The 24,684-nt window shown below is 41.9% G+C and overlaps 1 protein-coding gene across 4 annotated transcripts in view; it reads right to left on the bottom strand.

The window, feature by feature from the left end:
• BCAR3 (BCAR3 adaptor protein, NSP family member) overlaps positions 1-24,684 on the bottom strand; it is a 130,241-nt gene that overhangs the window by 10,861 nt on the left and 94,696 nt on the right. For 3 of the 4 annotated variants that reach the window (XM_030573728.1, XM_030573725.1, XM_030573727.1), the window contains 4 exons: positions 7,326-7,454; positions 5,607-6,049; positions 3,480-3,580; positions 725-1,368 (listed from right to left, as the gene is read on the bottom strand). In XM_030573728.1, coding sequence (XP_030429588.1) covers positions 725-1,368; positions 3,480-3,580; positions 5,607-6,049; positions 7,326-7,454 — 1,317 coding nt within the window. Of the gene's footprint in view, positions 1-724; positions 1,369-3,479; positions 3,581-5,606; positions 6,050-7,325; positions 7,455-20,736; positions 20,970-24,684 lie in introns of those variants that run through there. The other variant, XM_030573726.1, reaches the window with a different exon arrangement.

Genomic DNA, 24,684 nt, shown 5'->3' with positions numbered 1-24,684 from the left:
GCTCAAAGATTTGCCAGTATAACCAAACCTGCCTCCTTGTAAAAATATCTGTGCACTTCTGATGCGTACCAAGGTGTGCAACTAGGGGATACAAGTGGCACGCAAGGAGACAACTGCATCTAAAGGCTCTGCAGCCACCTTTCACTACCTCTCATTCTGTCAAGGCCCAAAGACCCAAACAAGGGTTAGAAGAGCAGTATTCAGACAAGAAGCTAAAACAGATTGTATTCTATTCAGGTTCTTGTCTCATGCCCACCATTTTGGTATCTGAGTGCCTTCCAGTAAAATGAGCAATGTGTGGTGTTCTCTCTCTCTGATATGGAATTCATTCCTTCAGAATAAATACCATTTTTCCTAATCTCAGTTTCATGATTCAGCATTTCTGCTGTAAATAAATCTACAACAAATAAAGAGAACATCAGATTTGTCTGGAATGGAGGGAAATATAGGTCTAAAATTAGTGACAACTAAGAGGGATTTTTGGTCCAGAGACAAATTTGTAATCATTCCTCCAAGGTTAAAAACTCTTCTCCAACCTTACCCCTTGAGAAATCCCTGCAAGTCCCCCTAGTAAATACATACATTACCTTAGTCCCAGATCTCGCATTTAATTCTTTCAAATCTCTTTTTTAAAAAAGCTTAATCTGGCAGGGTATCCAGCGATATGCAGAAAAGTTATTTCCCTTTACAATTATTAAAAACCAAATAATAATAAAAAAATTACCTTGCAGTCCATTCTAAGTATATGCCGCGCAATAATCTTTGGATTACTGTTGGTGAATAGCTCCTTAACTCTTTTTAACATTGGTGTTTCAAGTGGCTTGTTTTCAGGAGGGAGAAGTTTGGATTCAAAATCATTTGGTTTAAAATTGGATACTGTCTCAAGAACAGGTGCTACAAACATGCTGCCCTCTTCAGTCATCTCAGTCCAAGCTGCTAATGGATCCATTGAGCTCTGTAAGGCATCATCTTCATGGATCAGATAACTTGTTTCAGAGTTCCCTGAGAGCAATCCATTCTCTTTAGCTATCAGATGCTCCCCGTAGCTGCTTTTCTGAGACAGACATTGCTGTGTTGCTCCACAGTCTACGGAAGTGGCGGGGTTTAATTCACAGTAGTGTGTCTCTGAACTGTGCCAAGCTAAAGGAGACTGAGGTTGCCTCAGCGAGGGCACTTTGTTGGGCTTAGGTGGAGGCTTGGGACAGAGCTGGCTGTCTGATCCTCTAAGAGCTTCTCCTACTGGCGACTTGGAAGCGACCCTCTGAACTACCATGGGGCTTAGAGTAGGTTCACTGCCTGTTCTAAATGCAGGGGAATTTGAACATGGGCTGGTATCTACTTCAGGTAGCTGAGATGGATGCCTCGAACCTGTAGGTGAAGAACAGAATCATTTTTTATGATGTAATAATAGCATCTAAGGCAATACTACATATCATCCCAAGATACACTTTACAGTTCTTTTTTTGTTGCTGTTGTTTACTGGGGAAGTGTTTCAGATCATGTAAATTCTTCATTCTGTCAAACACTGTTTAAGACATATATTTTAAGAGATGAGCTACCAAGCAAATTCTCCTCACAAAATTCCAGCTACAGGGAGCAGCTGGGCTGTAATGTCATCCTGTGGTAACACTGACAATAGCTCACATCCCCAGAGCACACAAAGGCTGTACAGTCAGAGCTGGAAAATCCTGGCTTGGAATAGGAGTGAGTTTGTAACTTGATCTGCCAAATAAAAATGGAAGCTTATAGCTGCACCACACAAGGCCTGTGAGTCATTTTTAAGAATGACAAGTTTTGAAATGAAAGAAAAACTTCCTTAAAGTGGAGTCTGGGCATGTAGCGAGGTATGAAAAGAATGAACTTCAGGGATTCTAATTCTGTATCCCTAGAAGACAGTTGACTCAAATGTGGGGGAACGTGTGTGCACTGTAATATTTACACACATAGGCCCCATCCTGCAGTTAGCACACTGGCAAACATCCCTTTGCCATCAAATGAGGGCTGGCAGATTCTTAAGACAGAAGTCCCCGAACCGTGGCCCACGGAACACTTACTGGTTGTGTGCAGAGAGCTGACTGATCACATCATGCTGCTCTTACTTCTCATTACCAGCTGCTGCATTGCATTAAAGACTCCCAGACTGTAAGGTCTCCAGAGGAGGGACTGTCTCCTACTACATGTCTGTATGGTGTCTAGGGGCCTTGCTCCTGACTGGAGCCTCTGGCCACCATCACAATATAAAATCACACATGAGACACTTTCCTCATTTTACTTTTCAGGGTAATTGCAATAGTTACTACAGAAATGTTGTTGCAGTCATGAATGGGAGGAAGGCCATTCACCTAATTTGCAAATGGGAGGGAAGGCAGTTTGTGCAATTATGTCTGGGAGTATGGTGGAAGGAGAGATGCTCATGACTAGACAATCTCTCTATTAAGGTGTGGGCCACACTACAGAAATGTTTGAGAACTCCTGCCTTTAGAAATCAGTTTAAAATCCACAACACCCATTTTATTTTATTTTTCAAACAGATTTAGTGCTCTAGAAAAGTTCAAGATTGACAGCCTTGGAAACCAAAGGCCAGAATTTATCCATAGGGCTACTCACAACCTCAGTGCAAGCTTCCTCACACAGTGCTCCTGTTTGGCATATAAGGGGGTTCCCTTACAATTTTCCTCTCTGGGTGTAGCTTGGAGAATGGGTGTGGAGGGGGTGGGGAGAGGAAGGTAAGCAAAATTTCTCAGACAATTGTGCAAGTGCTAGTAAGTCTTCTATCAATATGGTAATGCAAATGAAACTGACCACATTCTTGTAAATGTCATACTGCTGCCGCCCAGGAAAGTTACATGGGGCAGCAGCAGCAGATTTGTGATATAAGCAGAGAGAGGAAGATCAAAGGAGGATAAGAGGAACAGAGTGTACAGCTGCCCCACTTCCTCTTCCCTAACCACCAGCAGTAACAAGTGGTGGAAAATAGCAGAGTACTGATTCTGCATTAGCTGCATTGCCTGAGTAACAGCAGCAAAACGTACAAAATTGCATCAGGTTTACTGCAGCTGCTCAAGAAGCTATGGGCAGGATGGTATCAGTGTAACTGTTGAGGGTCTTGTAAAACTCTAGGGTTGAGATGGTGACACTGCCAAGAAATGGGGACCTATAGTGCCAATCATAATCATCATTTTTCTGATGTGTAAACCTGATCACTAGGGTGCCATACCAACCTGATAGGTGCCTTCAAAATAGAGTACTTGGTTGAGCAACTATAATGAGCCTAACAACTCCATTTCCATGGGCCACTGAACGGTCATCAGATGCTAACTGTATTCAGTACCCTCACACCTGAGACTGAATTTCATGTGGGCTCCAGTCTCTCAAAATCTCTAGCATATTAAAATGTAACCTGAAGACAGAATAGAGGGCTGACTACCTGCTGGCATGCATCTTCTAAGGAATTATTAGAAATCTGCCTACAGACATACCTATTGGCAGGTAACTTTCTGACTGGTGAGCCTTTAGGGGGAATCTTTTCTCCTGGACGTGATCCAAACTAGCTGGCTGGCTACCACTTTTTTCTTTGTTTCTGAGGGGGGAAAAAAGCCAACACAACAATATATTATTAAAGTGCAGTAGGACACTTAATATGCAGGCCCAATTTTCAGCTGTGTCAGAACTAAGGGAAGTCCTCAGCTTCCCACTTACAGCACCTTAAAGGGTCCCTTATGCTGCCAGAGCAGCCCAAAGGGGGCTTAGTATGGGCGAAGATCTGGCTCTTAGCATTCAGTACTGAGAGTTATTGCTTTGTGCAACATGGTAATAGGTCTGCAATCATACAACATGGCAGGGCAGAAATTAATGCTTTATTCTCAACCTTTTGCTTGCTGTGAACCCCTCTTACAGCAGAGGAAAGATTTGTGACTCCTTTTCTCTCCTAGCCATAAAGAAAGGGAGGAGGATTGTATCCCCAGGTTGGAGTATGTGTCACAACCCTCAGGTTAAGAACTCATTCTCTAACACAGTGATACTCAGACCTCGGTGGTTCAGAAGCCAAATTATCGATCAACAATAGAGGCACAGTAGTTTGAATTATTTGTTTCATTTACTATAGAACTATATATTCAGATTTAAACAATATGACGGGAGAAATATTTAGTTTATTCTCACAGCAAAATGGTTGACCAAGTATTATTATTGTTTTATCAACTTCAATTGGTTAATAACATAGTAAAAACATCCGGATTAGTTAGTAATTAAATCACACCATTGTTTTAATATCACGTGCCGCAAACAGCTGCAGGAGATGCATTAAAGAGCCTCTTGCAGTTTGCGAGCCTCAGTCTGAGTATCACTGCGCTAACAGAAAAGAAAGCAGCCCTTCCATTTCTGCCATGGTTCAGCCACAGGACAGTAATTAAGGACATGCTTTAGTTGATGCTCCCAGGAAAATCAGATGCAGAATAGTTATTTACAGGCTTTGGATGAACGACTTGTTCAGCCAACATTCAGTTTTCATAAAAGGCATTAACTACCAACTGCATTTCTAAGTTCAAGAGCAGACAGCATTAGCAGCCCAACCCCACTGCTGCACAGACACACCTCTGCATCAGTCTGAAGTCCCACTGACTTTGCTGCGATGACTCATGGGCTAGCCCCTCCTCCCCCAGAGTCCCATTCAAGTTAGGTGGCTCCATAGAGGCATAGGGGTCCAGCTGTGTAGATCAGATTCCAGGATCCAGGCGAGAATCTCAGACAATGATTTGGAATTTTTGTAATCAGAAAGTTGCTAGAGCAGTTTGGTTCCCTCTTTGTTGGCATGCTAAGACTTTTTCAATACAACACCTGAATTGGGCAGTAATGAAGAACTACAAAGGCTGTCTCCTTCCAAACAGTCAGCTTTATTAGTGCACTTTTATTTTACTCTTTTTAACCATCTTAACCCATTGGTGGCATTTTCTTCACAGCAGCAAAAGAAAAAGGCCTCAACTTGAGAGTAACAACAAACCTTTTACTTTTTTTAACCTTCAATTTAAGTTTAGCATTTTTATTATTTCTAAGCTACTGCACAAGCTGCATCATTATTGTATTTACAGAGACTGAGTCCAATTTCATTCACTCTGGTTTGACACCATTGACTTTGGTGGAGAGGCTCCTGAGTCACACCAGTGTGAGTGAAAGGAACCAGCACTGCAGAGCCTATACACTATCTCGCTGAGAAAATGGATCTCACTGCAAAAACCCCAAATCATGTTTTTTCAAAATCTGATTACACCATTCATCTAGCTTGTTAGAATATCTGTACTTAACTGGGCTGCTGCCATATTCAAATGGCATCAGTAACCTCTGTGCTTTACATTCATATAATTGAAGACAGTTACCTTAAAGCTCCTTATTACAGCTGGTAGTCCTCTAAGGCCTGAGTCAGTGGGAGTCTTTTTACTGACTTCACTGGGCTTTGGATCAGGGCCTTAAAAATTAGTTATTAAAGGAGATCATGAGGCCTGGTTCTTTCCCCTTGAAAGTAGAGGACAAAACTCTCATTGACTTCAATGGGAGCAGGATTGGGCCCTTGACTCCCCTTTACGGAAGATGGTGGAACAAGAGAAAAGTACCTTAAAAGATTTCCTCTGGTTAAGCTGTGCTCCTGGGACTGCACGCCGTATATACTGAGGCTCAGCCTTTTTGCAGTCTCTGTTTTTCCTTCAGTAATATTGCATTCTCTTTGTCGAACTGGAGATACTCCATACTTTTCCTCTAGACACCTCAGTGGCACGGTCCTGTTGATAGGCTGAAAAATTATTGCTCCACTCTGCTTTGATATTGGCCTGCGATTCCCCACATAACATCTCACTAACCCAGGGATGCTGTCGAAACTTTCAAGTTCGAACTGATACTGAACGCGGCAGTAGGCTTCATTGAGTCTGAGGACTGTTCTGTGGATTTTGAAATGTTGAGCAATGTTTTTCCACTGACAGGTAAGAACAAAGTTTCCAGGACTGGAGAGAGAATCCCTAATCAGGAAATCTCCATCTCTCTGAACTAGGCTTTCTGCCACCTTAGAGAGAAAACATAGAAAAACAAAAACCCCACATTCAGAGTCAGAAGAGGAATACTCAGCCTGGGTTAGTATCACATCACTAGAGTCTTGTTATTTAATCCAAAATGTAGGGCCCAATTCTGGCTGCTCTGTGAGCACAGGTTTAAAACCAGAAAAGACAGGATGGAGGAAAAGCGTGGGGCAGAATGTCACCCTCTCTAATTCAGGCTGCTTCTAAAATCCAGAGGCCATTCTACAGACTTTCTACAAGAGCACTCTGTGAGGACCTTCTAGGACAGGGCCAGAGAATGAGGTCCACATGTCTGTGTGCATACTTCCCCAATTTGTCAAAAGAAACTCAACTGCGAAGGGGAATGAAGTTACTCAGAATACTGGAGTACATAACACAACTTCTGATCTCTCTCTCTCTCTCTCTCTCACACACACACACACAATTTTAGAGGACATTGTTGCAGGCAACCAGAATTTGTCTTTTAGTTATTACTTCCAGTTACTTCAAGAGAGACAAAGAGCTATTCTTAAAATGGGTTTCATGTAGTCTTCTCTGTTTTGCAGTATGCACATAAAAGCTGAAAAAACCCGGCTTCTTTCTGAACCAAGCTGGTCCTTCCCATTTGACAAACATTAATTCATTAATTTTCAAACCACAGAGCTGCCTGCTTCTGACTGCTCTCACTGATTTTCAGCATCTGCTGATGGCCCCAGGAAAGCTCATAACTGCAAGCACAGCATTTGCCAGGTGCATGTTGATGATTAGCCAGCAGGGGGAGCTCGTGATGTTTTTGGTGTAAAAGACCAAAATAAAAAGATAGCGACTCCAAATAACTATTAATTATTATTACTACTATTACTACTAGTATGCTCTTTTATAATTTCAAACTCAAGAAAAGTAGAAAATTGGAACATTTTAAAATTCTGGATAAAAATACTAATCTAAATTCAGGCCAGCGGCTGAACAACAATAGTAGGGGACAGAGTGTAGCTCTTGTCTATAGCACAGAGGAGCATTCTTACCTTTCCTCATTAGATGATTTTTTGTTTGTTAAAGTATAAGAAACAGTGGATTTCTTCCCTCAGTCTCATTTCTCACCAAGGCATATTAAGTAAACAATATCAGACACCGCTCTTCTCTCACACTGGAAGACATTCTGTTTCTATTGAATTGGTGACCTCATGCGGACTCTGTATGTGACACTCCAGTGTTAACCTGACTGTGTCTGTATATGAAAGCCCACAGCTTTGTCTGTGAAGGGAAGACCCAGGAGGGACATACCTGCCGCGGAATGCGTCCATGGTACCAAGCATGGCTACGTAAGTCTTCACTGCTCAACTGCAGCTCTTCCTCTAACTCTTTCTTCAGCTTTTCCGGGGTGTTGTCCATAACCTGCCTCTCCTTAGAAAACTGCAATAAAGATTAAAAGGTTTGACTCTGCCAGGTTTAGTGATTAACATTTTATATCACTTAAAACTTTCATCCCATATGTCACACACTCTGCAATAGCCACTGGAACACAGGTGCTACATTTCAAAAGCTGACCTGCCTTTGATCTCTAATCTGTATTTACAAAAACTAGTGTCAGGTGAGAAGGTGCGTAATGACGACACACTGTACTGAGTGCATAATAAATGGAACATTTGTGCATCAAGAGATAACATGCACCTACTGAGCCACCTCAGTAATTGCATCTGCCCAGTAAGAATTCCATGGAGGATAAGCAACAGAGATGGGTCCAAAGCCGCCACCCCAAGACTTTGCAGTTTAATTCAGGTCTGAACTTTGCTCTTTTGCCCCATTCTCAGAAAGAATATCCTAAACTACCAGGGCAGATACAGAGCGCACAATTCAGTATTTACGTTGCATGTGAAATATCTGCCTTATTAAAGGCAATTTTTCCTTCAAACACTTAATTCTAAGTAGAAGTACAGACTCATTGAACCCTGCATCTTCAGGCAATTCTCCTTATTCCTTCCTGATGAGAGCAAAAATCTTAGTTCCCATTAGGGCACCTCCCTACAATGTGTAAGGTCTTCTGCGGGATTCTTCCACCTCTGTAATATATCAACCATAAGATCTTCTGTGGGATTTCTCCCCCTTTCAGCAAGCACAGGATATTCAGGGGATTGCCATGTCACTCTATTCCCAAATGATGTACCACTTCTATCTGGGGTCCTTAGTCCTTCTCTAGAGTGTGACTAGGGTGACCAGATGCCCCAATAAAATTGGGATTGTCCCGATATTTAACCCTTTGTCCCGTATCCCAATCGTTGTATGATCAGGACCCCATTTGTCCCGATATTCAGATAAGGAGGCGAGCGGGAGGGGTAAGTAGGCAAGTGACGGGAAGGGGGGTGAAGAGGCAGAGAGGGGTGGGGTGAGGGTGAGGAGGCGAGTGGCAAGCCAGCGGTGGGGGGGGGAGAGGAGGCAAGCGGCGAGCCAGTGGCGGCGAGCGTGAGAAGGCAAGCAGCGAGCCAGCGGTGGGTCACGGGATAGCTGGGAAGTGAGGAGGCGAGCGGCTAGCTAACGGCACGTGGGGAGGCTAGTGGGGGAGAGAGGCGGTGAGCAAGGAGGCAGCAGCAGGTGTGGGGGCTAACGGGGGAGTGAGGTGGTGAGCGGGGAGGCAGCAGCGGACGGGGGGGGCTAACGGGGAGTGAGGAGGTAAGCAACAAGCCAGCAGTGAGCGGGGGTTCTTGGGGCAGGCATGGGGGTTTCTGGCAGGGGAGTGAGGAAGTGGTGAGCGGTGGGTCGGGGACTGAAGAGGGACACAGCAATCCAGTGGCAGGCCGGAGGATGAGGAAGGGAGCAGTCACAGGGGGGTCGAGTGAGGAGGGGGCGGGACCTGGGGCAGAGTGGGGGCAGAGCCTGGGAGGAATGGGGCTGGACTGTGGGCGAGGCCGACAGCACCCCAATGTATCCTGATATTTTACTGTTGTGATCTGTCACCCCAAGTCTGACTTTGGTGATCCATAAAGACTGTGGCTTCTTCTCCAGAGAAACAATAAGGATACTGTTGTCCAATTTTTCATAGTTCTCATAGGGGAGAAGTTCTTTGGACATTCTAACTTCCTCCAAAAGGCCTGTGATTCAAACCCTACATTTGATGTTGCTGAAATTCCTACAAAAAGCCCCAGATGTTCAACTATCAAATATTTTAATGAGATTCAGTTATTTGTGGATGCCGACATGATGCTCCGTTGATCCTGGAGAGAGACATATGTTACCTCCAAAGGAAAAAAAAAAAAAAAAGCCAGAGCTAAAGTGACACAGAATGTTATGCCCCTGATAGGAGGTAGGTTACCATGAAATAATAATCACAGAACTCCCCGCCCCTCCATGGCCATACCTTTTTGTTTGTTTGTTTTAAAAAGTTATTTGGGTGGGATCCAAGGCCCCCGGAGTCCTTTCCCAGGACATTTTGATTGAATGGTACAGTTTACGCATTGTTTATAATAAGACTGCAGAACACTGCTGTTCACCCACTGATCACAGTCTCTCTAGGAACACTGTGCTTTCTAGAGTTTCCATCCTTGCATCCTTTCAGCATATAATGGAGAGCAGATGATGTGTGTTTTGTGCTCTCATCAACAAACCTTGGTGCAGTCTGGAATAGACCAAGTTACAACCATTTGTTAGAGAGCATATTCGTGATGGAAAAATGTCAGGCAAGGTGAGCGTTCCACTGCCCACATCATTTAAACAGATTCATTCCAAGATGAATTTTCTTCCTATTACTTCCAAGGAAAAACTATGTGCCTCTTTAGACAATAAACAGCTGAAGGTTTAGTTTATACAGTTGAGGTCAACGAAGCACTACAGTAGCACTTTAAACTCCCATGCAATTTTGTTTGTCAGCCATGTTACCATGCTGTTTACACAGGTATACGTGCTTAACAAGGATACTCGTGTTGTGCAAGAAGGGACAAGTCCTGCTCCTTCTCCTGCAGCCAGGATGCCATTCTGCTTCAGGGATCGGGCAGGATTTGGGGGGGTTGGGTGTATATCCTATACATGGAGCTCCCTGCATAGCAGAATGCAGTGATGGGAGGGCACAGAAGGCCACAGCTTGGGTGCTGAAAGAATCATGCAAATGGCTGCGACAAGGACTCTCACCATTGAAGTAGAGGAGTCTCCACAAATCAGCTCCCTGATTGCTTTGCAGCCTGTAGGGGAGAGGATTTGTAGTCTCTCCATCCCACACAATACCTCTGTTTGGTGCCTGGCTCAGCTAATTGGGCCAAGCACTCAGTGTAAGATTCCTCCCACGTTAACTGCATAATTGAGAAAAATGGGGGCATAGATATAAACAACAGGCCAAGTCATCCCTCCCTGCAGTAAAGCAGAGTAAATGAACATTGCACTGGGGATCTTCAGGGGGTGGGGTGGATTGAGCTGTCCTTCCTGCGGCTGTGGAGCACTAACCAAGCCACTTTTGCAGCTGCTACTTCAGCCCTCCACAGCTGTTTCACTCTCCCATGTGGTGCATGTGAGTTTCTGTGCATGAGTGGGTATCCAGAGCCATAGGACTCAGCTCCAGCACTCTCATCACATAGCTGCCCAGTGATCTTTAAATACAAGGGAAGGTGTGAAAGATTAAAAATATTATCCTACAATAAATGGGTTAAACTAAATGAGATACAATTATAGCATTTGTATGGACTAAAGAGGCGAACTGTTGCATCTGCGTGACAACTTCATGCCAATTATATCTTTGCAGTTACTTAGGGAAGTTAGTGTACAAATCTAGGATGGGATTTTCAAAAGTAATAAAGGGAGTTAGCTGCCCAATTCCCATTTTAAGTGGATAGACGTTGGGCACTTAAATTCCCACAGGCACTTTTTAAAATATCAAAATAACTCAGTGCACAAATGTAATTCTAAATATCTTGTATATTCATCTACTGTATTAGATGGAACACATTTATCAGACAGTGTTTCTGTAGTGTACTTGTTCATGAATTGTAGCTCCTAAATGAAGAGTTTTGATGCAATCTATTGCTTCCTGAAAATTTTCTGGATATAAAAAAGCAGTAGTTATATTATTAATCAAGAGTCACTCTAGAAATGAGTGCATTTCAATGGTAGGTGACGCTATTACTATATAATGGAATATGACTTTGTGACATGCCACAGGACCAATCAGGATGAAAGATGCCAGACCTTCAGCTCAAGAGTGAATTTCATTCATAATGAACAATGCTGACAACTAACCTTTATCTTACAAATGGAGGCTGAGTTATCTACCACAGCTGTTCCAATCAGGATACAGGCATATATTTAATATAATACAGGAAATAAATAGTGGGTAACTGGATTATTCACTAAATTTAAAATGAAAGTAATGAAACAGTGTGCTCATCAAGTTACTTCTAGCATCATCATAAGAAAAACATTTCTTATGAAAGGAATCCAACTTAACCAAATAGTTAAAATTCATGATCAGCCTTTTAAACTCTCAACAAACTGGAACCTAGAATAGATTGTTAACTCTTCAGGGGAGGGATTGAGTTTTCCTATGCATCTGTACAGCACCTACCACAACAAGGGCAGCCTACAGACAGTACTACCACTCACCCAAATCTATTTATAGAACTATGGTGTTTGTACTTAGAGAGCAGCAGCAAATAAACCATATATTAGACTCATTTTTCTTATTTTTTTTTTTTTGTAAATCGAGCAGCTTTTGTCTTAATTTTGGGTCTTGGACAGAGACAAACACTGTCAGCAGTTATCTAATAATAATAAACAATAAAGAGGTTTGAATGGAGCACTGCTTCTATCATGCATTTGCAGAGAGATGGTGTGGGCGATAAAAGTAGTTTCAACCTCTAAATATGATCCTATTATTCCAACCCGTGTTGTGACATAATTCACTTGGGCAGAGAAACAAGGAAGCCTGCTGCTCAGATTCCTCAGGATCTCCAAGCAGTAACAACAACAACTTCATATGCAGTCCTGATTCTGCAACAAGAACCATGTAGGCAAATCCCTGTGCCTGCATAGAGCCACTTTGACTTCATTAATCCACAGGGCCTGCCCAAGAGAGTCCCTCAGTGGTGAATTCTGCTAAGAATCCCAATGGGAACACATGGTCCCAAGCTTTTCATTTTCAGTAAAACATTTCAAATCACCACTGCAATTATTTTACCATTTTTCCAATTAAACTTGCAGCGTTTATCACGTTGTGCGACGGATTTCCCTTCAAGTCTCAAAGCTAGGATCACAAACTGCCATTAATTCCACAGGCTTGTTTTGATACAGTATGTGATTTCACATTTCAAAGGCAAATATAAGCTGTTAGGTGCAATGGCGATTGGAAAATACCACTGAAGTTCAAGAAAATCAAATTCTGAAAGATCCACTCAAGTTTTGCCTGTTTAGGATAAACTATCAAAAGTGACTTGGATTATCATCATATATTATATGTATGAAATTTGACAACCTATTGTTCTGGGAAGTTCCTATTAAAATATACTATTCTCACATCCAAATGAAAATGATTATTTTTATTTGTGCAGATGGGATTCGTCCAAAGAGACCTCTTTACTACAGCAAGCCCTAGTTCTTAACCCTCCATTCAGAATGAATCACATTAGGATAATTTTGAACTGTGCCCATTGCTCTGTAGCAATTTTGGGCAGGTCTGCACTACAGCCTAAAATCAATATAACTTGCATTGCTTAGGGGTGTGCAAAAGCCTTCCCTTCCACCCCAAGCGAGGCAAGTTTTGTGCTGTTCTATTGACATAGCTTCCGCTTCTCGCCGAGTTGGAATAATTATGCCAACGGGAAAGCACTCTCCCTCGGCATAGCGCATCTTCACCAGACATGTTGCAACTGCACTATTGCCCTTTGTTTGCAAGCTAAACTAATAATTGTTGTTTATCTTGTAGACTACAGGGGCAGATTTCACTCTCCCCTACACCAGTGTAAATCTGGAACAACTCCATTAAAGTCAATGGAGCCACATCAGTTTAATACCAGAATGAGGAGGAGGAGAAGAGTCAGGCCCACTGTGTTACATACATCAAAGCTTATGTTGCTTCTACTTTGAAGGCTTATCTCAATTCTAATGTGAAGAAATAAACCAAATCTAGTTTCTATCTGAGTCTGAGAGACAGATACTATATAGTCAGAGGATGGGTAGAACAAATTGAATAATCTTAATTTGCACTAAAAATGGATAGGAAGTAATGATAATTATAAGAAATCCTAACCTAACCCAAACTGGCTGGAATTATGAAGACACAAATGGTTTTCTTTATAAGATTATGTTGGAAACTGTTCAAGATCTTTATTGCACAAAATCTCCAGATGCATTTTTGGTTACCCAGGGGATTCACTGTCATCTCTCTGTGTATCCCGTTGGTAAAGTATTATTTACTCAAAGCACATCTAAGGACTACTACAGTTGTTTCTGTAGGTCTCAACTTTCCTGATAAAAGGTAACCCAAAACTCTGATCAGGTTTTTATCAGACCATTCGCTAATGTCTTCTGCTCATGCAGCTTCCCTTATGTCCTTCATCCCAATGATAGTATTTCAATTATTTCCTGCTGCTATGGGTACAGTTTAGGTAGCAGATATTTAAATTAGTCCCAAGAGGCAGCCTTGATATTTCTGATTCTTCTTGCTTTGAAAGGAAAAAAACTCAACTTTTGAGAGGGCAGCAAAGCAATCAGACAGCAATATTATGATTAGAAATCAATGAATCAATTAGGGAAAAAAGGGGGAGTCACTTGAACTAGGAATTGAACCAACCCCACACCTTGCCCAACATTCTAATAAATTCAGCTACATATTCCTCAAACCCATCTTCTCCCCAACACCCCACAGGCCTCCTGCCCTTGGTTAAATCCATCCTGAAGTCTTTGCTAGCCTAGTTGCAATCTTCATATCTCACAGGTTCTGGCACTTCCTTAGAATAGATGAAGGGAGGAAGGAGGTATGCTCTGGCTTCAGATACGGGGAAAACCCAGAATTCACATGATTTGAACAGAGCAGCTGTCCAGAGTGCTAGACTGACGACACCAAAAGGAATAGCAGCACAGGTGAAGGGGATGTTGGGGATTTGGGAGGTGAGGGAGACCAAGACAGAAGAGAATAGGAGATGAAACAGAGGAGAAGTATTGAGGAAAAGAAAGGGAAAATTCACGAGGTCTGGAAAAGCTTCCAAAATGTAGGGAGTGAGTGGGGCTCATCTGAATCCAACCCCAGTTTTCTGAGGTTGCTCCTCTCTCATAATAATAGGAGAAGATTTGGCCTAGATAAGATGACAAGAAAAACCTCAATATTTGCTGTAAAACTTGTGGCCTCTGTTTAAAATGTACACTTACTGCAGTAAGTTTAACTCTGCACTCTTTTGACATTTGATTGTGAGTACCTGGCACCGCATGCATAAAGATATTAAAAGGTATCAGATACAACAAAACATACTTTACAATTCCCTAGCCCCTAAACTACTAAACAAGACAGACTTACATTAAGTATTTCACATGTATAGGTGCAAAAAATATCCCCAATGGGATGCTATTTGGGATTGGACTCATTAACTTTACTATTTGAAAGCATTCTGTTTGGTCCTTATTCTCTTCTGCTCAGTGGTTTTATTGCACTTTGCAGATAGCTTGTAATACTGCAAGCATGCAAAACCCAGAGTAATTTCAAACACTACTTTGGGGGAAGTGGAGGGATCAGAGACTCTCTTGCTAAAAGGTACATCTTGAACCACAGTACTAACTTCTCTGCATAGATTTCCCCTAATTCCTCAGAAAAATGGGAAGTGTTTGTGGGACTAAGATGGTGTGTGACAGATATTGCAACTGCATGCAACATCTTTAGGGACCATAGTATATTAAGTGTGTGAATGGTTTATGTACCACTGTAGGCCAGGAATTGTATGCAACTCCAGGGAGAGGGATGCCACAACTCCTCCATGAACTAAGAATAGTGGGGGGTGATTAAGGTGAATCACTCCGGGACTGTAAACACCTCTAGAGAGGTACCAACCCCTGGGGAGGCTTGCATATATTAGTTCAAACTGGATTTTCCAGAGACCAACAGATAAAGAAAGATCTTTTGGCATAAAAAGGCTGTGTTTAAACAGACCTAGTGCCTTCTTTCTGATCCAGCAAATGAACAGGACTTTCTGTGCAAGGGCCCCAACCCCTGCAGAAGGATCTGGCCTACTGGAGCCTCATAATACTGATGCATGCGTGTTCTTTTATTGTTTTTAACATTTTCTCTGTAATACTTTTACCTGAGGAATAAATGTGCTTGTTTAGAAGAAGCTGTGTGTTAACTGGTAGCTACTGTTCATAGCCCTTGAAGGGAAAGCAAAGCACAGGTGCTGGCCTTTAGGTAGTCTGACTTGCTGGGGATATTGCAGTGTAAGACAGGGAGCTGTGCAGCCTTAAAATCCCCAGTCAGAAGGGACTGGGACAGAGGTCCTTAGCCAGAGATAAGTGATGGCTGGACACCTGAGACCTGACTGGGCATTCCTGGACAAGGTGAAACTTTTAAGTAAATGAATACAATGGCAGCAGCTACAAGAGGGGCACATCTTGACTATAGCATATAGCCCATGTTATTAGGTCAGGTACTGGGGAAATCCAGAGGAGGAAAGAAATTCTCCCCAAAGTAGTGTTCCATGGCTGATACTGCAGACTCGGGGCTTCAACACACCCTGCAGCTCCTGCACTCCCCAGTCATGGAGGAGAATGGCAGGTGGCTACCCATTTCTACACTTCACAGGTGTGGATCCCTGCGTAATCTCCCTGAAACCCACGCTCCTGGCACAGTGGAATCTCACCAGTTCTAATGAGATCAGAGCCCTCTATATGTAGGGGTGTGGTAGACAGAATTTGGCTCAAAAAAGGGAGACATAAAACTGTTCGAAAGTGAATGACATAACTAGGCAGGGCCAAGCCCAACTGCCATCTTGTTCAGAAGAAAGTTTTGAAGTTCAGACTGATTTAACTCTCCCTTTGAGATGTTTCTATTTGATTCACTCTCTACATTTGAGATGGCCAATATATAGACCTTAAACTGAGCCAAGTGAACTCTAGAATTAACCAGAGACCTGAACTAAGCCAGATAGAGTAGAATGACATTTTATGGAAAATCCAAATGGGCACTGGCTGAAGAACCTTGTATCTTTGGTGTTAGCTGGGAACTTTTGGAGGAACAACCGGTGAAAAGTATCAGTAATCAGACAAACTTCAATATCATCTCACTGCCTTTTTTGAAATTCAAGTAAGTCACACAAGCTGAGTGTCCACCAGAAGGCAAGGAGCGTGAAGCCCTTCTGCCATTTATGGAGATGTTCCTGAATGGAAGAGCCGCCTGACCATTGATCTGGTTTATGCCCAACAAGCATACAATACAATATCACAGGGTTCAGTCCAGTGCTCACTGAAGACAACAGAAAGAATCTCATTGGCTCCAGTGGGCTTTGGGTCAGGCCTATGTTGTACAATCCTTAACTCCAGTAAGGAAAATGATACCTGCCGCATAACCCAACCGTAAATATAACTTAATCCTTAATTCCTGAAATGACACCATTCACAGACCAGGGTATATGGTTCACCTTTAGATAATGGAGCCTAAAGCTCTGAATTCTAAAGTTCCTATTCAGCTGTTGAATGGTACTTGTTCAGGCAAAATTCCCCTTGATTGCAATGGGGATTTTTGTCTGAGTAAATCTTAAGGACTGTAAGATTTGATCCAATGTGCTTATGCAAATATACGTGAGAAATGCTCATGTCCAATCTATTACTAAGAAGCCAAATGCTGATGTATGAACTCAAGCAAAGTTCCCATTTCAGCAAATGGGAATATGTTGAAGCAAGTACAGAGTAAAAAGTAAGCATGGAATTTAGGAGTTAGAGCAAAGAAGGAAAATTGTGGTAACAAAGGCACAAAGTAGTCTTGGATAGTTCTCAAACATAAAGAGAATCCTTTACCTCTTTTCAATTTACGTTAAGGAAATAATGTCTATTTTAGCAACACAGTCTGTGGAACATCTTCACTACACCCACTATAGTCATGCTCGGAAAAAAAGCTGGGGTAGGAGAGATATCAGTTACATGTGTGTTAGCGGGCATGTGGGAGTTGAAACCTTATGAATTACGTAAAAGTAGCATGAGCACTCAGAGAGAGGAACTTTCCCCTTGAAAGATCTTAGGACATGCAGACAGATCAAGAAGGAAAGAAGATCTTTTCAAACACAATTTTTTTTTAAAAATCACCCTTGATACCAAGGGTGCAAAACAAACCTCATGCAGATCCAGAAGCAAGTCAATAGGGAACCAAAGTTCAGAGAGTTATGTGAAATTTCACAGTATCTTGGTAAGTTATTTCTTCCCAGCCCAGCCTCTCCAGTAACAACAAATGTTATGCCAAAAACAAAGAGCCAAAAGCTGGGCTGTGGTGACTTGCTAGCTCGTGGTAGCAGACGGAATATTCTTCACGTGAATGCTGAAACTGGATATGTGAAGCCCAAAGATACCAGTGAATCAGATTTAGATTGTCACATAGTGAAGAAATATTAGTTAAAAATCACCATCTATAAAAAGCCATTGCAAATGCCGTCTTTCTCTTGGATGAACTTGCAAGAGTGGCCTCTTATAAAAGGCTGCCTGCCTGGGTTACATTCATAACATTAGGACATTACTGGGTGATGTGGTAGCTCTACATACTGGAAGTTTCAAAACCTGGCAGCCATGAGAACCTGAATGGCTTTCCCCTTTTGAACAGCTTCAGATGAGGGTGACTCATCAACTGTATAATTAGGATGTTACGAACAAATATAATACTTGAACAGGTTCTCCCCTTCCAATCGTAAAGAACATATTAGCTGAATAGAAGTTGCAACATGTTCAGGGCTAAGATGTCTGTTTACCATTTTTACCATGGTTGCATCTGAATTTCCAGATTCTGAATCCCAAAAATGACAGATCGAACTTTTAAAAGGAACCATTTTCACTGGCTTGACGCTCACATAATAAAGGAACACAGTTCAGGGGGAAGTAGCAGTGCCTCTGCCCATTTCTACTGACAGCTGCCAATCAGACTGCAATTTTCTGTAATTTGCAGTAAACAAATGCACCCCTGGTATAACTCTACTGATGTCAGTGGATTTATTCAGGATGAACTTGTCCCGGTAACTGCACAAAGCTGATCCCTAACAAAATCAAGGATAAATCTCATATAAATATAATCTATTTCCACTGAAGTCAATGGGTTTACACTGGTGTGAGAGAACAACTAGTCCTGAGTTCTTATCAATGCTGGCACCAAAATTCATTGGCGTGCTAGAGAAAAGAGGCATTCAGCTTCCCATCTTGGATCCCATGTTCTCTTGCCCCCTACCCATTTCCATGTCTGACTGTTTTCCCCTCAGCAAGGGTGACCCATTTCCAAAATGTAGGCCCTTCTTAAAATAGCAGTTCATTGGATTTAATTAAAGATAAATCAGCAGTGCCTTCTGGAACACATGTATTGAAATCTATTTTAAATGCTGGAAATCTCTTTAAATAGAACCTTATTTTTGAAAGAGACCAGCTGTAATTTCTTTCTGCATAAAAGGCTTTATTCTTTTCCCATACAGCAAACACTATTAATGTTTCAGTTTCTCCAGAGACTATATGGATTAGACCAAATGGAAAATTACCATGACAACACCAGTGTTATTTTAGATATTAGAAATTCATGCCAAGTCAAACAAAGGGCATGGACGAGAATGATCGTTTTAATTCAGTTCTGACAGCAAATAATAAACCCCAACTTCATTCTGAAAGTTGTAGAGCAACAGAATTACAGTGAGAACCTTTAAAATCCCAATTAAAATTAAAAGCAATAAAGTTAACAGGACAGAGTCTCCTTTCTTTGACACCGGTGACTACTTCAATGTGGTTGCATCAGTGAAAAAGGAGAAGAGAATCTACAGTGGGGTCAAATTTGCAAAAGTGCCAAAGTGATTCAGGAGCCCAAATCCCTGACTGTCAGGGAGACCGTCTTTAGGACCTGACGAGCATAAGTCTCACTGAAAGTCACTTTTGAAAACAGGACTAGGCTCCTTAATCACTTTGGCACTTCTGAAAATGTGACCCCTAATATTTTGAAAATGGAGATGAAATAATTCAGGACGATATAGGATTTTGTCCTGGAAACCATATATAGTGAATGAAAGGTGAATAAAATCTAAATCACCAGTGCACAAAACAAGCTTGCACTCTACTGAATGCAGTTAGATGGTCTGGTGAGGCACCGTGCACCTATCACTCGCTAGCACTGTCAGCAGCATCAACAGGCTTGGGAGAGAGACACAGCCAGCCTTCCTCAGCGAGGTAGCTGTTTGATGCAGTGCTGGGCATCTGATGGAGCTGAAGCAAAAGGGGAAGAGGCTCCAATCATGCAGCTACATACTGGGCTTGTGCAACAATCTGTAGCATGTTTTTTTGTTTTCAGACATAAATCAGGAACTAAGTCTGGGTTCTAGGATTCATTTAAACACAAACTAGTCTGTAATTACAGGAAGCCAGTCTCTAAAATAATCTTAAGGTCTGCATTAATTACACTGTACAGTGACTGCATTGTGTCTAGATAGTGACGGCATCTCCATCAGTGAGGACACTGTCTTATTCTCATCACAATGACAATACCTGTTTATGCCAATAGATGCTCATCTCTGAAGGCCTCATTGCACCTTCTTCACACATACAAGCTGCCATGTGGGCTCCCACATCTACAAACTAACCCCACGAGAGCAGCACAAGTGGAGAGCCTGTTTATGTGGTTTGGCCCTTGTGGTTCTTATTAGGGATGGGGCTGAACAGTAAAACTGATCCAAAGCCCTTTGAGGAGACTTCGATCACAATTGATTGTGGCTCATATGGAATGTGTCCCACCCAATGTCTGTAAAGCACTTAGCACTTTTAGGATATTATAGAATCTCACATTTTAAATCTACAATAAAATCGGAATTGCCTGTAGGGTTTTAAAATAATACTACAATAAAAGAAAAACTAATGACCTTGACCTAAGACAAGTGTATGAGATGCTGCCACAGAAAAGAAGTACCTGTTCATTATAGCATTTTGGCTCCTTTGGACCAATTCCAAGGCTTAATTAAAGCACTTCTGAATACTATTACCTGAACAGAAAGCAAAGACTCTGAACATAGTGGTGTAAATTTTCAAATTTAGGTGCTTAAATTTAGGCACCTAAATCTATATTTAGGCATCTAAATCAAAGCGGCCTGATTTACAAGGTACTGAGACCTTGAAGCCATAGGTGCTGGAGCTAGGGTCCGCAACCCCTGGCTTGAAGGGGTTTCCATCATATACAGGGTTTACAGTTTGGTTCAATGGCTCTCAGCACCCCTACTATACAAATTGTTCCAGCGCCCCTGCTTGAAGTTACTATTTAATTCCATGGGATCTGCTGGTGCTCAGTATCTCAAACTCAGGGCACTTTGATTTAGGTGCCTAAATATGGATTTGTGCATTTAAATTCAGACAAGCAAGTCTGAACATTTTTAAGCCTCTCCTTCAGCCGAGAGTACACTGTCGAAAGGTACTTCCATTATAGGACCATCACACACTGTATCTAAATGTCATTTTAAAACAAGCACTGTTGAATATCAACTAGTATGCAGTATAGTCACTGTTATTGCAGAAGGGCACCTACCTTAACTCCAATAATGGATTTACGGTGATAAAAACAGCAAAGAGCTGCTATGAGAGTTTGAAAAACATTACAATCCTTAGGCATTTTCAAATCCTCTGTCCCGTGGACCCTTTGGATTAAAAGTAAATGGTCACCACCAGCAACTTTCAGGAGTTACTTGTGAGCTCTTTTGTATTGACTTCGGCCTGCCAGGGCTCATACACTCCCCCTTACTCACACATCAATTTGGGACTGTTTCCTCAGCTAATGCTGATACTATCAGTTCAGTGGCTTCTGGCAGACTAGCTTGCAGCCTGCCATGTAGAGAGTGCCAGAATCCTCATGTGATCTATCACACTCACCAATGAAATTCTAACCCTCCGAGAAAGTGCCTCTATTTGGGTATCCCGTTGGATCAGACTTGCAGAGTACAAATTATTAAACCACAAGCTCAAGGCAGACTCTTCTTCTCAGCAACGTACAACACCTGAGTCACTCACTGCACTCCTAAAGGTTTGATTGCTCACTCCTGCTGTCTCTGTTCAGTCACAAAGTATCTACATGTTTCATAAATAATTCTGTTCAGCACCCAAGTGATAAGGAGAGAGAGGGAGAGTGGCTGCCTAGGGCTCATATGCCTCTGTTACTCTTCATAATCAAAAAAGGTGTTATATCCTTAGAGTATAGATAACCAAGGAAAATGTCAAATCTGTTTATTTTTAATTAGGAAGCTTCAGGCAGCCAGTCACAGGAAAACAATTGGAAGAAGCCAATTACATCAGCACAGCCATTATTAGTGATATAGCTAATGCAACCTTTTGGAGTTTAATTAAGACCATCAATGAACAGCCAGAGCCTGGTGCAGGCCCCACGTAACTGGGAAAGCTGTTAGAAAGGAGAACATACGTGTAAGTTTGAAAACTCTTCAGTGTGGAAATAAAGTTAAACCTAGTCCTCACAGAAAAGGAAGCAGTCATATTTACATACATGCTGTGCCTGTTAAAGTACACCGCTACCTCAATATAGCACCACCCAATAAAACACGAATTTGGATATAACGCAGTAAAGCAGTGCTCCGGGGGGCGGGGCTGCGCACTCTGGTGGATCAAAGCAAATTCAGAATAACACGGTTTCACCTATAACACGGTAAGATTTTTTGGCTCCTAAGGACAGCGTTATATCGGGGTAGAGATGTATTCCCTTTCATCTGTTTCTTTTAATCTCTTCTTGTATTGTGGAAAAAAGTAAATAAAGCATTGCTGATTGGCTCTCTCAATACGGTCATATTTCCTTTTCTCCTACGCTTTTCCTTTCCAATGCATTAGTCCTAGATTATGCTCATAATAAAGAAAAAAAAGCAGCACTTAAAACTTTCCTCAAAAATATACCGTCATAAATTGATTGGTTTGTATATGTATCACTGCCCTCCACTGGATGGAAACAAAACTGGTCAACAATATGTCTTAGTCCCTGTATAATTAGGAACTAACAGAGACTCTTTTTTAACTCAAGTGTTAGGGACTTGTGCCTTTGGAGGAAAGACTGGATTTCTATACAGCTTCATTATTGTGACAGTCTGAATGGCTATGATATGCAACACAGCAATAGCTGTGAGATTCCTTCATGACCACAGAATTGTTACAGTATTTTAAGAAGTTAAAATCTATAGTATCAGTGGAGAGGAAAATTTTAGGAAATGATGGGTGAACAAAGGAAATGGCTGTAGGCAAAAAGCTGGATTTAATTTAAAAAATAACTACTGTCCACAACATAAATAGCTTCTGGAACTCACCACCACAGGATACTATGGAGGCAAATAGTTTAGCAAGATTCAAAATAGGATTGGACATTTTTATTTATGATAACATCTTCAGATTATTAATTTTAGTCATTTAATTTTAGATGGATTTTTTTCAGCCAGTAGTTACTGAAACAGATTCACTGATGCTTGTTCCAGAAGCAGTTCAGTGAGAGATGGTTTTCATGCAAAGCTCCTTTCCACAGTGTTTGCCTGCTAAGATCAACTACAAACACACATACTAAAATAAAGAAGGAGGGGTTGTCGTGTTAGTCTGTATCCACAAAAACGAGGTGTCTGGTGGCATCTTAAAGACTAAGGCATTTATTTGGGCATAAGCTTTCATGGGTAAAAAACCTACTTCTTCAGATGCATTCCATGCATCTGAAGAAGTAGGGTTTTTTACCCACCAAAGCTTATACCCAAATAAATCTGTTAGTCTTTAAGGTGACACTGGACTTCTAGTTAAAATAAAGAAAAAGCCCTATTGTCCAGTGGGTGCCCTTCTGCTCCTGACCAGGGTGTAAGTGAGACAGCTCTCAGAAACTCGTGTGCAGAAACACTGGCTACTGGCCTGTAAACTCACAAAGTGTCAAAAAAAGCCATGGTACCAAAATGTGGCCACTTCTTATGGATACAAAGCACACCAGGGTTCACTTCTCTTAGTATTTTAAATGGAAATGAATTACAAAACACTGGTCTGATCCTGCAACCCACACTTGTGCGAGTATCTCCTTGGGAGTCAATAGGCCAAACTCTGATTCTGTCTCATCTGAGTTTTTCCAGATTTACACCATTGCAACAGAGCAAAATTGGCCCAAGGTATATGCGTATATGGATCAATCACAGAAGGATGCCAGACCAAAGTTTACTTGTTCAACAAGGCCTGATCCACTGCCCACTTAAGTCAATGGAAAAAACCCTAAAGACTTCAGCGGGTGTTGAATCAGATCACCGCTTTCCGAGAAGTCCCTCACCTCAGAGCTCTACGACCTATCAAAGTTTTCAGTTATTACTTTCTTAGTGAATTGAAGCCTGCTGCCTCTCACAACAGTACATCCACTCCAAACATCTGTGAAATGTTGGAAGTAGCTGACCATGGAAATAGATAAAGTTTAAGGGCCTGATCCTTTACTTGAGGTGGGGTGTGTGGTGTGTATGTGAGTCCCCAATGAACTTCAAGGAGCTCATCTGCATGTCTCGGTGTAGAACTGGGCCCTAAAGTGGCAATTACCCATCTTGGGAATTCAGAGTGTGTGATTTCAAACCATCTAGTTCTTTCAAGACTGGCACTCTCTGTTCCAGTATTTATTTTAATGGGCGATGACTGAACTCTAGAAACCACAGATTTGAAATGCAGACAAATAAACCTGTATATTATCTGTACACCTGGATCTCCTTGGGGCTGGTGTGTATGCTGCAGCTCTTCACTGGGGAATAAACAGAGACTGTCAAGTCAGTGCTGACTCTCACAGCTTCGCTTTCACTATCCTCTTCCTCCCTGTAGTAAAGACACTGTGCAAACCTACCACCACATGGTTTCAGTCTAGTAGGGAATGAGGCTACTATCACTATAGAAGAGCTGTCCAAATAACTTTCATTTTAACCACAGACAGTGGACATCTAGTCATCACAGTGCATGCAAAATTCTGCTAGTTCAGAAGCACCGAGTTCAGCGGCCGACAGGAAAGTGGTGGGTGGGAGGCCAAAAGGCTTCAAATAATAAATAAATAATAATAGTAGAGCACCATATTCTGCCCTTCCATGGTATATCTCATCCGAGAAAGCCAAAGCATCTTTCAGATATTAAATTTAACCTTGCAATACCGCTGTGAGACAGGTATTATGGGTACAGATGGACAAAGTCAGTCACCTGGGGCCAGAAATTCAGAAGAATTCAAGTCCCATTTAGATATCTAAATAAAGGCTGTACTTTCAAAAGATCTGCACCTAGAATCTCTCATTGTGACACTTATGGCCAGACTTTCCAAAAACACTTGGCATCCTTACACTGTCAACTTTGCTGAAAACCTGGTTCATTGTTTTGGTGCCTAAATGGGAGCTCAGCCTTTCAAATAATCTGGCCTAGATTATGGACGCTGAGCTCCTTTGAATGTCTGTGTGGCCCACAAGAGCTGCAATGATTTGTCCAAATCTGACAACATGCCAGG

The sequence above is a fragment of the Gopherus evgoodei genome, chromosome 8 (genome assembly GCF_007399415.2).
Source record: "Gopherus evgoodei ecotype Sinaloan lineage chromosome 8, rGopEvg1_v1.p, whole genome shotgun sequence".
Classification (NCBI taxonomy): domain Eukaryota; kingdom Metazoa; phylum Chordata; order Testudines; family Testudinidae; genus Gopherus; species Gopherus evgoodei.
Note: the sequence above shows the minus strand (reverse complement) of the source record. Positions and strands in the feature narration are given on the sequence as shown.